The sequence below is a fragment of the Mauremys reevesii genome, linkage group 18, assembly GCF_016161935.1.
Source record: "Mauremys reevesii isolate NIE-2019 linkage group 18, ASM1616193v1, whole genome shotgun sequence".
NCBI lineage: Eukaryota > Metazoa > Chordata > Testudines > Geoemydidae > Mauremys > Mauremys reevesii.
Window position 1 is genome coordinate 20,898,801 of NC_052640.1, and position 20,795 is coordinate 20,919,595.

At 46.3% G+C, this 20,795-nt stretch overlaps 1 protein-coding gene across 6 annotated transcripts in view; it reads right to left on the reverse strand.

The window, feature by feature from the left end:
• The window catches only part of LOC120386394 (sodium/glucose cotransporter 1-like), a 54,746-nt gene that overhangs the window by 10,624 nt on the left and 23,327 nt on the right, over positions 1-20,795 (reverse strand). For 5 of the 6 annotated variants that reach the window (XM_039505699.1, XM_039505702.1, XM_039505700.1 and 2 more), the window contains 7 exons: positions 16,768-16,873; positions 16,472-16,552; positions 15,282-15,502; positions 14,186-14,321; positions 13,300-13,407; positions 11,111-11,261; positions 10,312-10,480 (listed from right to left, as the gene is read on the reverse strand). In XM_039505699.1, the coding sequence (XP_039361633.1) occupies positions 10,312-10,480; positions 11,111-11,261; positions 13,300-13,407; positions 14,186-14,321; positions 15,282-15,502; positions 16,472-16,552; positions 16,768-16,873 (972 nt within the window). Of the gene's footprint in view, positions 1-8,143; positions 8,366-10,311; positions 10,481-11,110; positions 11,262-13,299; positions 13,408-14,185; positions 14,322-15,281; positions 15,503-16,471; positions 16,553-16,767; positions 16,874-20,795 lie in introns of those variants that run through there. The other variant, XM_039505705.1, reaches the window with a different exon arrangement.

The window sequence follows — 20,795 nt, forward strand, 5'->3', positions numbered from 1 at the left end:
TTCTCCTACAGGTTTCTGTATATTGCCATTCCTAATATCTGACTTGTTTCCATTTATCCTTTTATGTAGGGATTGTCCAATTTGGCCAATGTACATAGCAGAGGTACATTGCTGGCACATGATGGCGTATATTACATTGGTGGATGTGCAGGTGAATAAACCGGTGATGTTGTGACTGATCTGGTTAGGCCCTGTGATGGTGTTGCTGGTGTAAATATGTGGGCAGAGTTGGCATCAAGGTTTGTTGCATGGATTGGTTCCTGAGTTAGAGTTACTATGGTATTCTCACCAGCAACCACACACCGCACCATAGTAACTCTAACTCTATCTCCAGACTGATTCTTGCCTGCATCTTTATACCTGCCTCTGGAAATTTCCACTACATGCATCTGACGAAGTGGGGATTCACCCACGAAAGTTTATGCTCCAAAACGTCTGTTAGTCTATAAGGTGCCACAGGACTCTTTGTCGCTTTCTGCAAAAGAAAGTGACCTGCAGAATGATCAGAAAGAGCTGTTGAGGATATAGAAATACATCACCTCTTTTAATATCAGTGCAATATGTAATGCTGCCATTGGACATGTGAGCAACCTACAGCAACAAGTGGTTAAGAATAGAGGAACATGAGCCTTCTTATTGGCCAGAACCAAACCAGTTATTAAAATGTACTGGGCTAGGACATCAGGAGAATCTCCAAAAGCCTTTGAAAAGGCCAAATGCTTTTCCTGACTTTAAAAGTAATTCTTGTCTTTCTGTATAAAACTGCATCTTAGAACCTTGAGCCCGGCCTCCCACATTTGAAATTACACACAGGTTACCTGTAGGGTGGCTTGTGGGTGCTAGCCTATGCTTGCTACTTTATTAGCTGGGTTACTGGCAAAGGTTCTAAAAGAGAATAGCAGCACTGCAGAACTTGTTTTTAAAAGAAATTCTCTCTCAAGAATTACATGGAATTTGCACTCAGACATTAGAAGTAAAGATTCTTCCTCAAGTGGCTGCAGATGTGTATTCCTCTCAGACACCCATCACACCAAAGCTGGAAAACTTTGCCTAGCAGTAGTCATTGGGATGGTGCTCAGGCCCTGGGGCTCTAGCCCCTTCCCTGTCTATTTAAGGGCAACACTGCCCCTACCCTTCTCAGTTCCTTCTCATTGCCCACAGCTAGAGTCGGAGCATTCTGTGTGGTGATTTACCTCACACTGTTTATCTCAGTTTCTCTGGGAACTTACCATATATAGCCATTCCAATAGGCGTGTGCGCGTGCCACGTGCATGATCATTGGAAGGTTTTACCCCTAGCGGAACCCGTCAGGTCAGCTGTGGAGCCCCCTGGAGTGGCGCCTTCATGGCAGCGCATGCCGACCCGCCACCTTCTTACCGCCACTGACGGTCATTGGAGCAACAGGGGAGGGATAGTTCAGTGGTTTGAGCACTGGCCTGCTAAACCCAGGGTTGTGAGTTCAATCTTTGAGGAGGCCACTAGGGATCTGGGGCAAAAATTAGTGAAGGCAGGGGCTGGACTTGATGACCTTTCGAGGTCCCTTCCAGTTCTAGGAGATTGGTATATCTCCAATTATTACCTTATTACCTTTGTCTCTTGCTTTAGCAAGTGCTTTCCTAGTGATTCTTCCTGTACATAGTTGTTAATTGTTATTATAGTAGTTAGTTTAAGTTGGGGTGTCCCCCCCCGGCTAAGTTTTTCCCCCTCACTAGGGCATGCCGCAGCCCCACAGGTTCAAGCCGTGTGATAGGTGTGGTAAGCCTATGCCCAGGGGGGATCTGCACGCCACTTGTCTGAAGTGCCTGGCAGAGGGACATTTGCAGGACAAGTATAGTATTTGCAGAGGCTTCAAGCCCAGAACCAAAAGGGAGAGAGACTATCGGCTGAAACTCCTTTTAATGAAGTCCGCTCTTCGGCCTCAACCTGCACAAGAGGCGGCACCAGCAGCCCCGGTGCACAGCGCACCAGCCTCAGTGCAGGACACCTCGGCACGACCTGCATAAGGAGCATCGGCACTTCTCCACAGTGTGCAAGGCCGGCTCATCAGTGCAACACCGATCACAATCCCCAGTGCCGCATAAGAAGAAAAAGGCAAAGGGGGCCGTTTCCCCACCAAGAAGAGCAAACAGGACACCGGTGCTGTACATCCTATGCCGGGACACCAGAAGGCTGTTCCATCAGTCCTGACACCATTGACTCCAGCCTCAAGGGGAGGTCCGTCAAGTCCAGTATCGGTGGACTCCCCAGTCCGGGAGGTGCTGGAGGAGGACCTGAACCTTCCCTCCACACCAGATACTTCTGAGGTGCACAGGACTTGACTGCCATGATGGCATAGTCCCCCGCCTTGCATTCCCAGGCACTGGTTCAGGTGCAGATGGCACAAGGCCTGGCTCATCCTGCAGTGCCAATGCCTGGTACATCCGCTGCACCACTTCGGGCACTGATGTCAGCACCGCCTGCAACTCCGTTTGCAGCACTGATAGCAGCACCCTCTGTGGCACCACCTACCCGGCACCAGGACAAACCCACCATGATGCCCCATCGCTTCAGTACTGCGCCTAGCACCATTGGGGTCCACTCTAGGGGTGATAGAGGAGGTTCCTCAGGAGTTATGGGGCAGGGGATTCTACTCCTGATATTTCCTCATCCTCAATGTCAAAGGTGGGCTCAGTCCTATCCTGGAACTGCAAAACCTCAACACATTTATAAGAAAGCTGAAGTTTCGTATGGTTTCTCTGGCCATGATCATTCCTTCACTGGATCCGGGGGACTGGTATGCCACCCTCGACCTGAAGGATGCTTACTTCCATATATCAATTATTCCAGCGCACAGATGATTCCTGAAATTTGTGGTCAGTGGCTGACACTACCAGTTCACTGTACTCCGATTCGGGCTTCCTCCGCAAATGCCAGGTACAGGTCTTCCCGTACCTGGACGACTGGCTCATCAAGGGTGATTCTCGAGTGCAAGAGCACGTGGTGTTGGCACGTACCACTTTCAGCAGAATGGGGCTCATTCTGAACTGGCCCAAGTCTACCCTAGCCCCAACCCAAAAAATAGAATTTATTGGGGCTCTCCTGGACTCCACTCAAGCCAGAGCTTCCCTGCCCGAGTCCCGGTTCCAAAGCACCAGGGGCATCATCGAGAGCCTCCGCCAGTTTCCCAAAACTATGGCCAGAAACTGCATGAAGCTTCTGAGGCATATGGTGGCCTGCACATATGTAGTACAACACGCCAGACTGTGCCTTCGCCCCCTCCAGGCTTGGTTGGCAAACGTACACAGACCAAGCCGGGACCCTCTGGACAGACTGGTGACCCTCCCACCCCAGATTCTCGAGTCCCTGAACTGGTGGCTAAAACCTCAGGTGGTCTGTGTGGGAGTGCCCTTCATCAAGTCTCAGCCCTCACTGTCGCTGGTCACGGACGCATTGGAGATGTGCTCGAGAGCACACCTGGGCAGTATCAGAACTCAAGGCCTGTGGTCACAACCAGAACTATCACTGCATATCAATGTCAGGGAGCGGAGAGCGGTTCGCCTGGCTTGCCAGATGTTCCAGGCCCATCTTCAGGGCAAGTGTGTCTCAGTGATGACGGACAACACCACAGCGATGTTCTATATAAACGAACAGGGCGGTACTCGCTCCTCTTCCCTGTGCCAGGAAGCTCTCTGACTGTGGGACTTCTGCATCGCACACTCCATCAAGCTACAGGCCTCATATCTGCCAGGAGCACAGAACCAACTAGCGGACCACTTCAGCCGCTCGTTCAACACTCACGAGTGGTCACTCAGAGCGGACATTGCCCTTCCCATCTTCCAGAGGTGGGGCTATCCCTGCATGGACCTGTTTGCGACGTGGAGCAACAGAAAGTGCCAGCTGTTCTGCTCCTTTCAGAACCACAGCCACGGCTCCATAGCAGACACTTTTTACCTCCCATAGACAGGTCATCTGCTATATGCGTTCCCGCCCTTCCCTCTCATACTCAAGGTCTGGCAGTACAGGGCTTCAGTGATCCTCATAGCACCAGCGTAGCCCTGCCAGCACTGGTTCACCACGTTGCTGAAACAATCAGTGGACAGGCCAGTAGCCCTTCCTATGCCCCTGGACCTCATCATGCAACACCACACTTCTGTACCTGAAACAACAGGGGTTGGTGATATAATCTATTAAGGTGCACCTGGCTGCCAGCTCAGCCTTCCACCCAGGCGTGGTGGGTAGGTTGGTTTTTGGAAATCCCATGGTTGGTCAGTTTCTCAAGGGCTTGGGACAGGCTTTATCCGCAGGTGCAGCAGCCTGTTCCCCAATGGGATCTCAACCTGGTTCTCTCCAGACTTATGGAGACCCCTTTCGAGCCCATGGCGACCTGCCCTCTATCCTACCTGTCCTGGAAGGTGGCTTTTCTGGTGGCCATAACCTCAGCCAGAAGGGTCTCTGAACTCAGAGCGGTGACTTCTGAGCCTCCATCTTTTTTATAAAGACAAGGTGCAACTACGCCCTCACCCAGCATTCCTACCCAAGGTAGTCTCACATTTTCATGTAAACTTGGATATATTTTTACCGGTATTCTTTCCTAAACCTCATGCCAGCAACAGAGAGCAAGTACTTCATTCTCTGGACGCCAGGCATGCCCTAGCCTTCTACACTGAATGCACAAAGATGTTTCATAAGTCACCTCAGCTCTTTATTGCAATCGCCGAAAGGATGAGAGGGCTTCCCATCTCATCTCGGCGCATTTCATCGTGGATCATGTCTTGCATCAGAACGTGCTACGTGCTGCATTCCTCGCGCAAGTCCCTATTCAGGACATATGCAAGGCAGCAACATGGTCTTCCATCCACACCTTCATGTCGCACTAGGCCATCACTCAATAGGTGAGACACGATGCGGCCTTCGGCACAGCAATACTTCAGTCAGCAACTCGGTGAACTCCGACCCCTCCTCCAAGGAAACTGCTTCGGAGTCACCTACTGAAATGGACATGAGCAAGCACTCGGAGAAAATGGTTACTTACCATCTCATAATTGTTGTTCTTCGAGATGTGTTGCTCATGTCCATTCCAAATCCCACTCGCCTCCCCTCTGTCAGAGTATTCCGGCAAGAAGGAACTGAACAGGCGGCGGATCGGCAGGGGCCTATATACACCGCCATGAAGGCGCCACTCCAGGGGGCTCCACATACGACCCGCTGGGTACCGCTAGGGTAAAACCTTCTGACGATCATGTATGTGGTGCATGCACACGCCTGTTGGAATGGACATGAGCAACACATCTCGAAGAACAACAGTTACGAAATGGTAAGTAACCATTTTTTTCTTAGTGTAGTCTAGTAGTACCCTTAGGTTTAGTTAAAATAGTTAAGCTAGCTAGTTCGTTGCACTGGGTGATGCTCTTACCGTGATTTAAACATTGTCCATTGTATGGGGTTGCTATCCCCAACACTGAACCCCACTCATGGTGTTTGTTGTGCCTAGGAGAAGGGCACAATAATGAGAGGTGTTCTATATGCAAGTCCTTTAAGAGGAGGACTCAGGTTAGCGAGGGACTTGCGTCTGAAACAACACCTCTCAAAGTAGGCTGTGAGGTCCTCAGCACTAGGGACTTCTTCATACCATATAGCTCTGTGCTCTCTTTCAGAGCAGACATGAAATATGACTCCTGGCTCAAGATTCGGTGCTTCTCCTAACAGAAACTGTTCTCCTTCCTCAGGTCCTCCGAGGAAGAGGTCTCATAAGACGAAGCAGGACTACTGCAGAGCTCGAAGGGACTCCATCATATGGCTGCATCATATACATCATATGGCTGCATGCCCTTTCATAGACCAGCATGTGAGACTGTGCTTTTGCCTTCTTCAAATGTAAAGTTGTCAACTGTTGGACAGTCTTGTCTAAGTGCCTCTGGAGATCCTGGACTCCCTACAGCAGTTTTGAGCAACATATGCCTGGATGTTCCCTTTGCATGTCCTCCACTGACAAGGACTATAGTCACCAGTGCCATCATCAATAGGTTGAAGAACACATCTAAGAGCGTTGAAAATTCAGGGCTTGTGCTCAGAACAAGAAGTTTCCCTCCACATCAATGTCTTTGAGCTTCAGGCCATTTACAATGCCCGCTGAGCCTTCTGGGATCACATCAGTAGTACAGCAGTTCATGTGCTTAACAATAACACTGCAATATATTATGAGAACAAGCAGGGTAGAGCTCACTCCAACTTGCTGTGTCAGGAGGCAATAAAGTATTGGCAGTTCTGCATCTGGGAGAGCATCATTCCCACAGCCAATAACTTACTTAGGGCTCAGAATCACTTGGCAGATCACCTCAGCAGGAATTTCTCCCAAAATCATGAGTGGTCTCTGACATCTTGTATTGAGGTCCATCTCTGTGGAATGGTGCATTCCCAACTGTTGACCAGTTTGCCAAGACAACCAGAAGTGATATTCATTTTGCTCTTGAGCAGATCTTGGGCCAGGCTCCTTACTGACACCTTCCATATCAATCATGGATCAGCTCTAATGTATGCCTTCTCTCTGATCCCAATCATCCCACAGTTCATTCTCAACCTGAAATTGAACCATGCCAACTGATTCTCATTGCTCCAGCCTGGCCAAGGCAATGTTGGTTCTCTGACCTTCTCAGTCTATCAGTTTTGGCCTCTCATATCTTCATCCTGACCAGGGGCAGCTCCAGACCCCAACACGCCAAGCGCGTGCTTGGGGCGGCATGCCGCGGGGGGCGCTCTGCCGGTGGCCGGGAGGGCGGCAGGTGGCTCCAGTGGACCTCCCGCAGGCGTGCCAGCGGAGGGTCCGCTGGTCCTGCGGCTCCACCGAAGCCACGCGGGACCAGTGGACCCTCCGCTGGCACGCCTGCAGGAGGTCCACTGGAGCCGCGGGACCGGCGACCGGCAGAGCGCCCCCCGCGGCATGCCGCCGTGCTTGGGGCGGCGAAATGTCTAGAGCCGCCCCTGATCCTGACCTACAGACTTCAGCACTAGGGTCGAGTTTCGTATTCTGCATCTCACAGTGTGGATGTTACATGGCTAGATAAGGAGGAGGAATGATGTTCAGAAGCTGTTCATCAGGTGTTGCTTAACAGCAGAAAGCCCTCTCCACTTAACCAAGTAAGTCGCCTTAGTAAACATTTTTCAGTTTGGGCACTTGCTCGGGGAATTCAGCCAATGCTGGATGGCATTGAGGGCATTTTGGAGTACTTATTACACCTTCAGACTCCTGGTCTCTTCCTCAGCATATTAAAGGTTCACTTGGCAGAAATTTTGGCATTTCATCCACCCATCCAAGTAAAGTCAGTTTTCAAAAACCCCATGGTGGTGAGATTTCAAATGGGAATCATTCATCTCCACCTGCCTGTGAAAAAGCCAGTTCCCTTGTGGGACCCCTTCATAGTGTCCTGGCTGCTCTTATGGGTGTCGGTTGAAATCTCTGTTCTCTGTTCCTCCTGTATGAAAATCCAGCCTTCCCTATAGCTATGAGATCTACAAGAGTATGCAAGCTGCAGGCCTTCATGGCAGAGCCCCAGTACATACAATTTTTCGATGACAAAGTAGCTTTATGGCCGCATCCAAAATTTTTCTAGAAAGTGGTTTCGTAGTTTAACCTTAACCAAATGGTTTATTTACTGATGTTTTCCTAAACCACACTCCAACCCAGATGAACAGTACCTTCAGTTGCTGGATACAAGGCAATGGTTGGCATTCTACCTCGACTGTACTAAGCCTCTTTGGGCATTGCTTCATCTGTTTATCTCCTATGCTCTTTGAATGAAGGAACAGGCGATTTCTGGGCAAATAGTTTCCATAGATAACTTCTTGCATTCCATCCGCATATGAAATAGCTGAGACCGTGCCTCCACAAAGATCGTGGGTTCATTTGACGAGGGCCCAAGTGATGTCAATAGGATTGATCAGTGATGGTTCAATATTGGACATTTGCAGGGCTGCTACCTGGTCTTCTGTACATAATTTTACCAAGTGTTATATAATTACCACTGCATCTACGTCAGATAAAACTTCAGGAGGGCAATCCTGCAATCATCTAAGTATATTCCAAGTTCAACCTCCTATGAGGACAGCTTGTGGACAAGAGTGGACTAAACATCTACAACCATTTGAAGAAGAAAATATAGTTACTTACCTATATTGTAACTTGTTCTTCAAGATGGGATGAAGGAAATGCATATTGCATGACCCACATTCTGTCCCCTCTACATCAAAGTTTCTACTCTTGACATCCAGTATGAAGAAACTGAGGGGGGATTGGGGCAGCGCCGCCCCGCGGGTACTGCTAGGCAAAGTTCTCCAACTTTGGTGCACTGGGCATGTGCACACCTGAGTGCAATATATGTACACCCATATCCTGAAGAACAACAGTTACAATACAGATAAATAACGATCTTCTCCCATCTTGACATATGCCAATAAGATTGATAAGTATACCCTGCCCCAGGTCTTGGGTGGTATTTTTTGGCCTGTGTTATGCAGACAAGATCATCATAAAAGGTCCTTTCTGACTTTAATAAACTATGAAGAGAGTAAAATCCCCTGCCCCTACAACACAGCTCACATACAAGCTGTTTTTGAAGTCTGGAGAATGTCAGATGAGGACCGAGCATTATCTGAACCAAAACCTTTGAACATTCAGAGAACTGTCTTTCCTTATCCATGTGTTTACTCTGTCAGTCGCTCTCTATTCTGAATATCATAAATATAAACAAAATATACAGAGCCAAATTCATTTCTGAAGTAAACAGGTGCAGCCCTATTGACTTGTGAGTGCAATTGCACTCACTTAACCAGCAGTAAATTTGGCCTATATGCTAAAAAGGAGACAACTAATGACAGTGGTACTGAATTAAAAATCCTGCTGGAAACTTTCTAGTTAGAACAAATTTATTATTAAATGGTCAGAAAAAAAATCACAAAAAATATTGAAATAAGACAAGATGAGAACCTCAATTTATCATAAAAATAAGAACTTTTCAGAAAAGTCTAGTCTTGGATACTAAATAAATATCGGTCCATGATCCAGGCAGTGCTTCAAATCTCTGTGACTTTTATTTGTTCCCAGTATTTATTCTTATTAAGACTGCGCTTTTGACCAAATGCTAAGAGTTTTACTAATTCTTAATCCACTCTTACTCAGGCAAAATTCCAACTGAAATCAACGGAAGACTTCCCTGAATAAGGGCCTCAGGATCTGATCCATTAACCATGAGGTTCAACCAAGCAGTGACTGGAAATGGAACATCCCTGATTAGGAAGTATCTAAGCACTAGTACTATATTCACCAATGTCTAGAGAAAGAGTAGTGTTAGAAAGGAGTCAAAGTAACTAGAAAGCTCCAATCCCACCTCGAAACAGTGTTATATTGTTTATCTATTGGCTTTCCTCACCATCGCATCTGTGCGCCTCACAAACATTAATGAATTTATCCTCATAGGCAAGTATTATCCTCAGCATTACAACTGGGGAAACAGCTACAGAGCTATTATTGGAGTGATTTTCAGAGGCGCTGAGCACACAGTTCCCACTGACTTCTGAGGGAGTTGTTCTGAGTGCTCAGCACCTCTGAAATTCAAGCCGGCAGTGACCTGCCTAAGTTCTCACAGGGCGTCTGTGGCACAACTGGGAATAGAACCCAGATCTCGTGAGTTCCAGTCCAGCAGCTTAACCACAGGACTTTCCCCTTCCTTGTTGAAGCCTACAGAACCCATAGAGAACCTAGAACAGGGGTTCTCAAACTGGGGGTTGGGACCCCTCAGGGGTCACAAGGTTATTACATGCAGGGTCACGAGCTGTCAGCCTCCACCCCAAACCCTGCTTTGCATCCAGCATTTATAATGGTGTTAAATATATGTATAATGGTGTTAAAAACATGTGTTTTTATTTATAAGGGGGGTCGCACTCAGAGGTTTGCTATGTGAATTGGGTCACAAGTGCAACAGTTTGAGAACTACTGACCTAGAAGGTTGCAATAAAGCACTGTTTCCCAGAAATTATCCCTTCAGCACAGGTCACAGTGAAAAACAGTAGGTGGTTCCAGCTTCACAGCTGTCTAGGAGCTAATAAAGTCCATGTACATTTACATATATGTGGTGGAAGGGGAGTATGAGGATTCCTCAACTGAGCTAAAAGCCCCTCAAGAATTCTGCTTTGGAACCTCAGGCACTGGCCTGTAGCAGGAATAGCCTCAAAGAAATTGAGAATCAAATTGAAACTAAGAAAGGGCAGTTGTTCCAGTGCACAGATGAATGTCTTTTGTGAACTTCTGCACACAGAGCTCTTCTCCTAGCCTGTACTCACCTCCTCATTGACCCTCTTACAGAAGATAGCAAGCAGGAAGACAGCAGCAATGGGTGGCCCCAGGTAGCTGGTGATAGACTGTATATAATCAAAGAGCTGCCCGCTCTGAGCTGACTGCACCACAGGAATCCAAGCAATGCTGATACCAATTAAAGCTAAGATAAATAATCTGCAAATACAGCCAATCAAAAAATCTGTTAGCCACCTATTTATAAACATCAATCAGAAATACAGAAATCACAATGAACCAATCAGCAATTTAACAAGTCATTGTGTTATTCAACCAGCATTAAAACATCAGCAAAAATAACAGTAATCAGCCATCAGCACTGGGGAAAAAGACCAACCGGCAATGAAATCTCACCCGATCCATCAGCTCTCAGTCAATTCAAAATGAGAACTCTGCTCTCAAAACAATAAATCAATAAGTCACAAATAAACACAGCAATCACAAAACAGCAGAGAGAGATGAATAAAAGAGAAATCAGCGCATAGCTAATGAATATTACTGATGCTGTAGCTTTGTCTACCTGGCATCTTGGAATTAAATTTAAATAGATCCCCTGGAATATCTGTATGGAATAGACACCTCAGATTAATCTTTAAATAAGAAACATGGCCTGGAAACCACCCCACAGAATATCGAGAAAGACACACCTGGGATTAAGCTGTCAGGCCACAAGAGGTCACTGCTGCATCACATGCATTCAGTGAAAAAAGGTTGTTCATCAAGGCACTTAAAGGTGAACTTTGAAGGGTACAGGTTCCTAATGCTGGGAAGGGGGGCAGTAACACTTACCTCCCAGCCAGCATGAGCTCTCTCTCAGATGCCCGGGTTCGTATTCTGGTGTAGATGTCCATGGTGAACAGAGTGCTAGCACTATTAAAAATGGAAGTCAGGGAGCTCATGAGAGAGGCCAACATGACTGACAACATCAGACCTCGCAAGCCTGAAACACAGAGAGAGACACCACCTGAGCTGGGGAGGGTCAGTCACTAGGAATGCTCCATAAGTGACATCTCTGAGCGCATGATCTGACCTCCCCCAACCCAGCTATCTGTTAGTAAATGAAGCATGCCCAGCTTATGACAACTTCATGATACCCTACTGCAGATGGAAGGTAATGGTGCCTTTTAGGTCAGGAAGCACAACATTTACAATACCACATAATACCCAGGCTGGGCTGTTAGGAGATGGATAATGGTTGTGTGTATTTGCAATGTCAGGCGTAAGAGACACTCCCAGAAATGTACACTCTTGTTGTTTATACTGCCTGACTGGACTCTGGGTCAGTGGGAGAGAAAGAACACCACCAGGAATTGCCCCTAGAGGGGTACATCATCAAACAGCATTATGATACTCAAGAGAAGATACCAGCATTACATGCAACTTGCAAGAGATGACTCCACAAGGGGCACAGCAAAACCAATCAAGGGAAGCGGTAAGAAACCCAGACATTGATAATCAGAGGTCTACCTAATAGGGAAATGTCAGTTATCTCAATTCTCAATCCCTGATCCAAACTCAGTTTGCAGTTACGCCAGGGTAAACTTTAAAAATGTATTCTAGACTTAGATATTTAAGTCAAAGGCCCCTTGTGACCACTCTACCTTTTCTCCCCTAGCTCACAAACGAGGCTCTGATGCAATGGATGATCATTTCCTCCTATCTGAGAGAAATGGCAGGTTCCCACTGAGTTGCTGATGGGTGACAGCTGCTGCTTCAGTTTATAGATCTAAGCTGCTTTGGATCTCATTGAAAGCCAAGCTTTTCATCTTGGCATTACACATCCTACACCCTCCACAAAGCCCTGCTGCCTTTTAATGAATTTAACTCGAGGTGCTATCTTTTGTCAGGGCAACTATCTGTCCCTTCTCTCTACAGACCTTCCTACTCTCATGTTTCCCTGGCCATCTTTCCCTTTGCTTCTTGCTCACATCCCTGCGTCTAGCGGGCTACTTCTTCAGCTCACTTCTCTCTTAATGGTCTGAGGCCAAACCCACCTGCATCACTGTCTAGCAGTCTCTTCCCAGGGAGGGGCAGTCTTCTCTGCATGCACTGAGTTCTCAAACGTTCCCTGCTGTACCCTTCTAAAATCTGCCAAACTCATAGGCCAGAGTAAAGCAGAGGCCCCATGTGTATGGGCCTTGGCTCTCCTAGCTCCTCTTCCAGGAATGATGCAACTTTCCTACAGTGAGAGACTGGTGCCAGTGAGAAGTGAGGAAAACAGACCTCAAGCTGAGTTCAGCACAAGCAGCCTCCCTCAAGTAGCTTATCCTAATTCAGACAGCTGAGAAGCAGCCCTCCTGGCTGTGGCCTAAGTCTCCACAAACCCATCCCTTCTTAGTGGTCCATTTGCAAACCACAGGCATAACATGAAGGCCTATACTTGTCTGCAGAAGTTTCTCATTTTTCCTTGTATGTATGCCTATCTCCCTCCAGAGGTGCATTGTTCTGCAAAATTGAATAGGCCTTATAATGTACCAATGGCTGTGCACCAGGAGGGCTGTACTTTCTCTTCCCAACCCAGTGAGGTTAGCAGAGGAACTGCAAGGACATCCCCAGAGATCCTGGCAGAGGCAGCTTCTTAGCAGCTGACAACTACTAAGGCCAGATTTACCCCTCTCACAAGGCCAACCTCTCTCACAAGGCCAACGCCAGCAGTGTCTTATTGGCTCATGTTTGCAAATAAGCAAGATTGCCACGGCTAGTCTGTAACCATCTGGCATCTATGACGTAACGCATGGCATGTATAGGAATATACTGTGTATATTGGAATGATCTGAGGCCTACAATAGCTGAGCCCTGATAACTCAAGAAAGTGCTCTTGCACTTTGACAATGTCAAATCAGACTAAATGAGAATGCAGGCCCCTAGTTCTGATAGCCGAATTCCAAGTCTGGGAATCTCTCCCCCACAACACCCAACTTCTATTAATCTGCCACCCATGTTTTACCCACAAAAACGCTATCACAGCAACATCTTACCATTCGGCATAAGGTCCACCACCATTTTTGGATAAGCAACATTTGAACAGCCAACTTTGGTGCCACAGTATTTCTCACATTCTGAGGGCACGACACAAGCCACCATATCTGAGAAAAAGATAACAAGACAGGGTTACCTGGGATCATAGCAGCAAGTTACCCACAAGTCAAGAGAACTTCCCAAACCCATCTTCATGCTAAACCACTGGATTTATTTGCCTGATTGCAGCTGTGGGAAGGAATTCCATTCCTGCATCACTTCTTTTCTAGTTGGGGAATAGTGATGTTGCTGAGGTCAAGCCGAACTGCACAGGAAGTCGGGACTGAATAATGTGAGGACTGCAAAATCGGGGCTCAGGGGCCAGAGCAAAATTAGTGTGTGCTCTGAAAGGCCCTCTTCTGCTCAGACCACCTGCTCTCCTCTGTTGTTGTACACACACCTCAGTGGAAAGAGAAAAAACCAACTGGTATTGCGCTCACACTGAGCTCAGGCAGCATGCAAATCATAGGCATTTCCATGACCTGGGAACACTCCTCTCTGGGATCCAGGCACCACTCCCTCTGCCCCGGCAAAACATCAGTCGCATACAGGAGTGTTTCTCACCCACTCAGGTAGAGTAGAAATGCTACCAACAAAGGGGGCAGGAGAGAGACAGACTCTGCGACTCCTGTTCTGCACCAGGGACAGTGGAGCCCTGAGCAGGGAACAGAGAAAAGAGCAGTAGCTTCTTATTTTGTGGGAGCAGCTGGTGTGTGCATGTCTTTTGGGGGTCTGAGTGAGGAGAGGAGCTGAAGGAGTGGGGGGGAGGGAACAGTGAAGAGAAAACTGAGTGGGGCTGGAAGAGGAATGAGAAGAGAATGAGGGGGCTACAGTACTAGGTCTCACCCGTGTACAGAATTCGACTGATCATCCCAGGCATCACCATCACAAACATGGGCAGCAGCTTCAGGTACCCACACATGACGCAGCCGGCCTTCACATGGGACATGTTCTTGGCTGAGAGACATCGTTGAACAATAACCTGTCAATGAGACAGTAGATGCGAATGACTCCAGCTTTGTCACCCACACACGACGCCGGGCACACCAAGGCACAAATGAGACTCTTTAAACTGTGTTCCAATTTGCACTTTCCCATAATCAGAAAAACAAAAGGGCACTTGAAGGCCTTAGAACAAATCTAAATGGATAAAAGGAAACACTTTTGTCCAATGTACGTTTAACCTGTGAGACTCCCTGCCACAGGATATTATTGAACCAAGTAGCTTAGGAAGATTCAAAAGGGATTAGACATTTAAATGAATAAGAACAGCAGACATAATTACACTAGCTAGGATACAATTTATAAAGGCTTTCAAATCTGATCACTAGCTGGGGGCTGGAAGAACACATGGTATGCAATACTGCACAATTACAGTAGTATATTCTCCTTCTGAAACATACTGGTTTGATCATTTTTGGAGACGGGAAGGACTGTTGACCTAAGGAGAAGAAGGAAAGGAAAAGAAAGAAATGGACAAGTCTCCCAGCCTGGCACGGCGGGACTGACATACACAGACCATCTGCCCAGCATTGTTTATGCAAGGAGATTCCAGCAGCACACATACAAGACACACCTAGTACAACTGGATGGGAAGCCAGGTCTATACCCAAATTGATAAAGGTCATTATATTTATGTTGATATCCTATTAAGATGCCCACATTTGAAAACTAGATCCTCAATGTTCATTTAACAGGTCACAAGAAAGGGAGAAAAGCATCACACACAGAGCATATACTCAGCATGGCATGCAAAGAGTAGTAAAGGAACACACACACCATTGACTTAACATAGAAAGGGTTGAGCATTTAAAAGCTACAGAGAAAAATCACCTTGCCCTAAGGAGATAAAGGCATAGGGGGTGGGGTGGGAGAGAGATCAGTCCAGCTACACCACAGATTTTAGAATGCTCTGCATTTCCAATTGTTGCCTTTACACTACCTGATCTGTGCACCAGTACCACAAAGCAAGGATGCTCAAGCCAAAGGTAAGCCCCGGCCATGGCAGGTCTCCAGTGATCGCGTCTCGGAAGATGTGGAAAGAATCTGCCCGAGGGGTGTAGCATTTTGGGTCAATGATAATGTTTCCATATGAGGTGTTTCCTGGAATTGCATTCATATATTTCTCCATAAAGGCCTTATATCCTCCTACTTTGGCAAATGCTGAAAAACAACATAAAGATGCTTGAAATTCCTGATAGAATGGAAGAGTACCAGGAGAAAACTCCATGCTATCAGTGTGACAAACCTGCCCAACAGAGATCAACATTGTCAGAACACATCAAAATATGTGCTATGAACACTCTCAAAAGCAAGGCACCACAGTGACTTTCCTTCTAAAGATTCCTTTATACTTCACTGTCCTTCCCATGCCCCAGATACCTGCTTACACCTTGCCAGAAAGTATAATGTAGGTATAATATCGCCACGCTGCCTGACCTAGATGAGGACCAGAGGCAGAGTCCACCAGATGAAGTCAATCCGAAATGTTTATTGTGAAGCAGGGAGACAACTTCATTTAACTGAAAAGCTTACCAAGAGGAAGACCAAGCAGTAAGAAGCTACAAGGTAAGGGAGAGGAAATTACAGCCTCACAGGGCTCCCTGCCTTTACTACCTCCTCTTGATTAATTATGTAGGCTGACCCCTAAATACTAGGGTTCTGTTTCGCAGGTGGACTGCATTTTAGTACCCATGTGATCTTGTGGATACCCAACTTCCTATTCACAATCACATGGCCCACCTCCTCCGCCACTCTCAATGTCATCCCTATGGTAACTACAGAACTTGCATAAATATTTAATGTATTTGAGCTTTCTTCATGCAATTTAGCAGCTGGAAACAAGGCGCAGCCATACTGTATGTCCAACCAGCTTCCCACTTTGCACCAGACGTCCATGGACCACAGACTCAGAACCTTGGTCCTACTTTAATATTATACATTCCCACATGTGTTGAAGGTGCAATGGTCAGGACGACAGGAGGGCTCTCCCCTTCCCCCCAGCAAATACATGAAGCAATCGGAGCGCCTCAGCTGTTAACCTGTCAGGACTCCACAGAGCTGGATCCACTTCCACAGGACACTGGGGGCTGTAGCTGAACATTCCAGCTCTCGTTCATCAGATTTACTTACCAAATCCTGTGAGAATAAAGGATCCCACCAGCATGATGATGGTCTGTAAGGTGTCTGTGTAAATCACAGCAGCAAGGCCACCTACGGGCAAAGAAAGGCCAGAAAAATGTGTGAGCTCCTCTGCTAATGCCTTAGTGGGAATCACCTCTCCTTGTCCCCTTCTTTCTCTCTCATGCACATATACCTCTCCCCTTTCGTGCTCTCATTTCTTCCCACTAACACCCCACTCCCCTTTTCATCTTTCTGGATCCCCTTTTAACTTGTTTTGAATGTATCTATCTGTTCCACAAACTCACCTGTGATAGTGTAAAGACCAGTAACAGCCAGCAGTATGATTATTGCCAAATAAAGATTTAGCCCCATGGCCATTTGGATAAATATAGCTCCAGAGAACATATCTGCCTAATAAAAGGAAAGATGACCGTTTAGGAAATGCTTAAGATATCATCATCTCTATTAATATAATCTCTTTCCCCCCACTCCCCCAAGCACTGCACATGCAAAATAAAGACAGATCTTGTCTCCTTGGTTGCCCAGACCTGCTTTATTTTAACTGCCAGCGGGTTTTTGAAGTTCACTTCTTTGTTTCTGCAGTTTTTACAATGGTTTCCAGAAATCTGTCAGTGATCCATCCTAGCCAAATCTGGCTACCCATCTCTTCAGGCCTGTGACTTTATGTATGCACAAACAGTTCAACAAAGTTCTTAAATCCCAGACCATCCAAGTCGTTTGATAACCTTTGCATTATATCCAGGAAGAGTTTTGTTTAAGAACTCTTGTCTTTATTTATGTCAATGCTATTCTTCAAGCCTCACCTTTCCAGTGCAACACAGATGCTTGGTATGACTGGTCTGCCTAGTTGAGGACAAACAGGAATCAAAGATGACACCTTATTTTACACAAATTCTATGAATATCTGTCAAAGTAATTAGCATTCAACTGGTCAGCTGGAGAAACAATTAGCTCTTGTAATGACATGGATTTTGCAACTTTGTGAATATGGCCTGGGATTTTAGTTACCAACACATCTGCACCAATGTAAACCCCTAAAATAGACATAATTTGAAATCAGGGTAACCAATTCCCAACAAATTCATGCCTCATAAGTGTAATTCATATCTCTATTAGGGGTTTGCAACAGTGCAGCATGCTGCACAGTGCTAAGAGGGGCAGGGGGAGAGGGAAAGGATTTTCCGAAGTGCCTACATGCCATAGGAGCAGGTGTGCCATTGAAAGTCATGTCACTGAATTTGTGCTCCTAAATCACTTTGGTGTTTTTGAAAATCTCATCCTAAAATCCCAGGACAGACAAGGCTTAAGAGGGATGTTTAGTCCTTAGCTCTACTAGATTTTAGGTCAAACATTTATTCAAGGAACACAGGGAGTGCCATCTAGTCAGGTATTCTGCCACAAGGAGAGGGTAATATAAAAGTCATGGATCTGGCTAATTGTGCCATGCTGTACATAACAACACTACTTAGCACATTTTACCTTTAAAGCGCTTTACAATCAGTATGTAACATATCCTCATGACTCCCCAGTCAGCCAGGCAACTGAGTATCATCCTCCACATTTTACAGACAGGGGCAAATCCATTCCACAGCACTCAGCCTAAGTAGCTGGGCAGACGCTGGAGGAAAAAAAACTCTCCCCCAGGCCACTGAGGAAACTCCTCCTTGAGACTGTCACCACCTCAACCCCTCTTCACCCCTCCTGCCTTCAGGGCAAGGAGATGTGTGCAGCTGCAGATCCTCCAGCCTTGCTCCCACCACCAGCCACTGCATGCTCACACGCAGAGCCATTGTGGAGCTGAACTGTGCACCACACAGGGTGTGAAACACATGCACGGTCCCACCAACAAATTCTGTCCCTGCCTTCACCATCTGTGGCCATGGAGGCTGGGACTGGGTTAAGATGCAGGAATTCATAAAGCTTAAACCCACAGGCTAACTGTGAGCCCATGATGCTCTCTATGGGAGAGGATTCATTCCTGACCCTCACAGCTGATCAGCTTATGCCCCGATGTTTGAGGTTTGTATATTCTCAGCATTAGCTTAGTTTGCATGGTTACAAATATTACTGGTCATAAAATGACCCCACAAGGAAAAGTAGTTAATTATTTAACATCCTGAGCAATACTAAACTGCTTGGATTTGCTGAATCACCTTCTGAGATCACCTCTTTTGCCTCCCAGTTACATTATTTACTGCTAATGTTTCCTTGTTATGGATACAATTAAAACGTTATCACATCTCTGAATGTAGTAAACCTTCTCCATGCAAAAAAATCACTCCAGAGCCACGCACACATCATTCAGGAACCACGAGGCAAAACTATTAATGATATGAGTGTCCTTTTACAACTACCATTACAGCTAAAGAATTCCAAGGAACACTTGCAATGCATTCAGAAGGTTTTAAATTCCTTCGGATTATGGAGGGAGCATCCAGGTACTTGTTTCCCCAGATACCTCATCTTAATTTAATCACCAATGCCTTGCCTAGATTTTCTTAAAATTGCCCACCATTTCTACCCTGGGTACAGCTCCACTGGTGACAGCAATGGAAGCAGCACTACTGGTTTTCAGCTACCTGAAAACTACCATGGCAACAGCTCACACAGCGCTGTAGGCTCATGCAGCAGCTGACTGATTTAAGCTTCTCTATTCTGCTACTGCAGAACTCATCTTGGTTATGGGAGCCCCATGGAGTCAACCCTGACAGCATGGAGTTTCCTAGGCAGCAGTGGAACCGAACCACAAAACAAGATGGGCGGGGGGGAGGACGACAAAAAATACACAGAACAGAAACAAAAGAGAAAAGAGGCAGAAAATGGGCAAGTAAAAGGAGAGATGGCAGCAAATTCTGCAAGGGAACATGGAAAAAGGGGAGCCCATTGCTAGTGCATCACGCAAGGGAGGAACTTTGCCCAAAAAAGGAAGGGAACCTCTGCAGCAGAGAAACCATGGAACATAGAATATTGCACATTGGGCAAAACCCCAACAATCACATTTAAAAGTGATACTGTGGAGATACAAATATGAACTGCACTGGGTGTCATTGAGACCTTGCACTTTATTTCAGCTTCAGCCTTGGCAGCCACAATGCTCTGATGTGCTTTGATCATTAAACTGAGAACTTCATCAAAAGCCAGCCCCCTTGGAAGCTACCAACTCCCCTGTATTCTTAATTCCCAAAACAGAATTATTAAGTAAAAGATTTGCATACGGGGTGTCGGTCTGCCAATTATGAACCACCTATTTAATTCCCATACAGAGGATAACCACTCATGGTAGTTCATGGGATGCTCTCCCAGAGACTGATTAATATTGTTACGGGTGTTATTCCAGTTAGTCCCAGCTGGAGAATATTCACAGTGTTCTTAAACAACATTCTCCCTAATCTATAGTCTTTGGGGAGAGCATTTTAGGCATCTTTATCAACAGTAATTTGTAACACATTAATTAAAATCTCCCTGATTAAGATATTACTACCCTGCCTGCTATTTTAACCCTCCTAGCAAGCAGAATGATTAAATCAACTGTTTTCATATTCCAATATGCTGGTCTACAAAGATTAATGCTTCTATATTGGTCAGGGGACATTAGGTATATTTTCCTCTCCATCTGAACTTTCCTTCTCATCTAAGCTTTCCCCTGGACTGGTACTCAAATTCCCCTGACAAGACCCTGCTCTTCCAGGTCTTCTGGTGGTAGCAGGTACCAGCTCTGATATTAGCCTTCCTCCCGGAGAACCTGTTTTCTGTCCCTTCTTTTTCTTCCCTTCACCAGCTGCCACAAACAACGCTAACTTAGGGCTTTTGTGTAACCCTGAGCCATCACATTCCAAATCACATTCCTGGTAATAAACTTCCCAGTCATCCTCCTCAGGCAGGCCCAGATAAGGAGGTTCAGAGGGGTAAACCCCAAGACCAGCTGCTGCCATTTGCCCTCTTAATACCCAAAGCTATTCTTGTGGACTATCTTGTTCTGGTCTATACTTATTAGGATCAACCAGAGTGCTTTGATATGCTGCGGTGAGCTGTTCTTCAACCACTCAGTAGGCACTTTTAAGGTCCTCTGCCTGCCACAGTAACCCCTGCTTCCCTCTCTCACCTCCTCACTGTCATGTTTGCACTTCCTTTTTAGGCTTTTCCAAGATATGAACTAGGGACATATTAAGGTTGCTTTTCCATCTGATGTTTCAATTTCTTATTCTGTTCCCTCATCTTCTAAACTTTACAACTGAGCCATACATGCCATCAGTAGATATTCCATGGCTCTAACTTTTATGTCTTAATCTTTACCTTTCCAGTCCATTTCAGT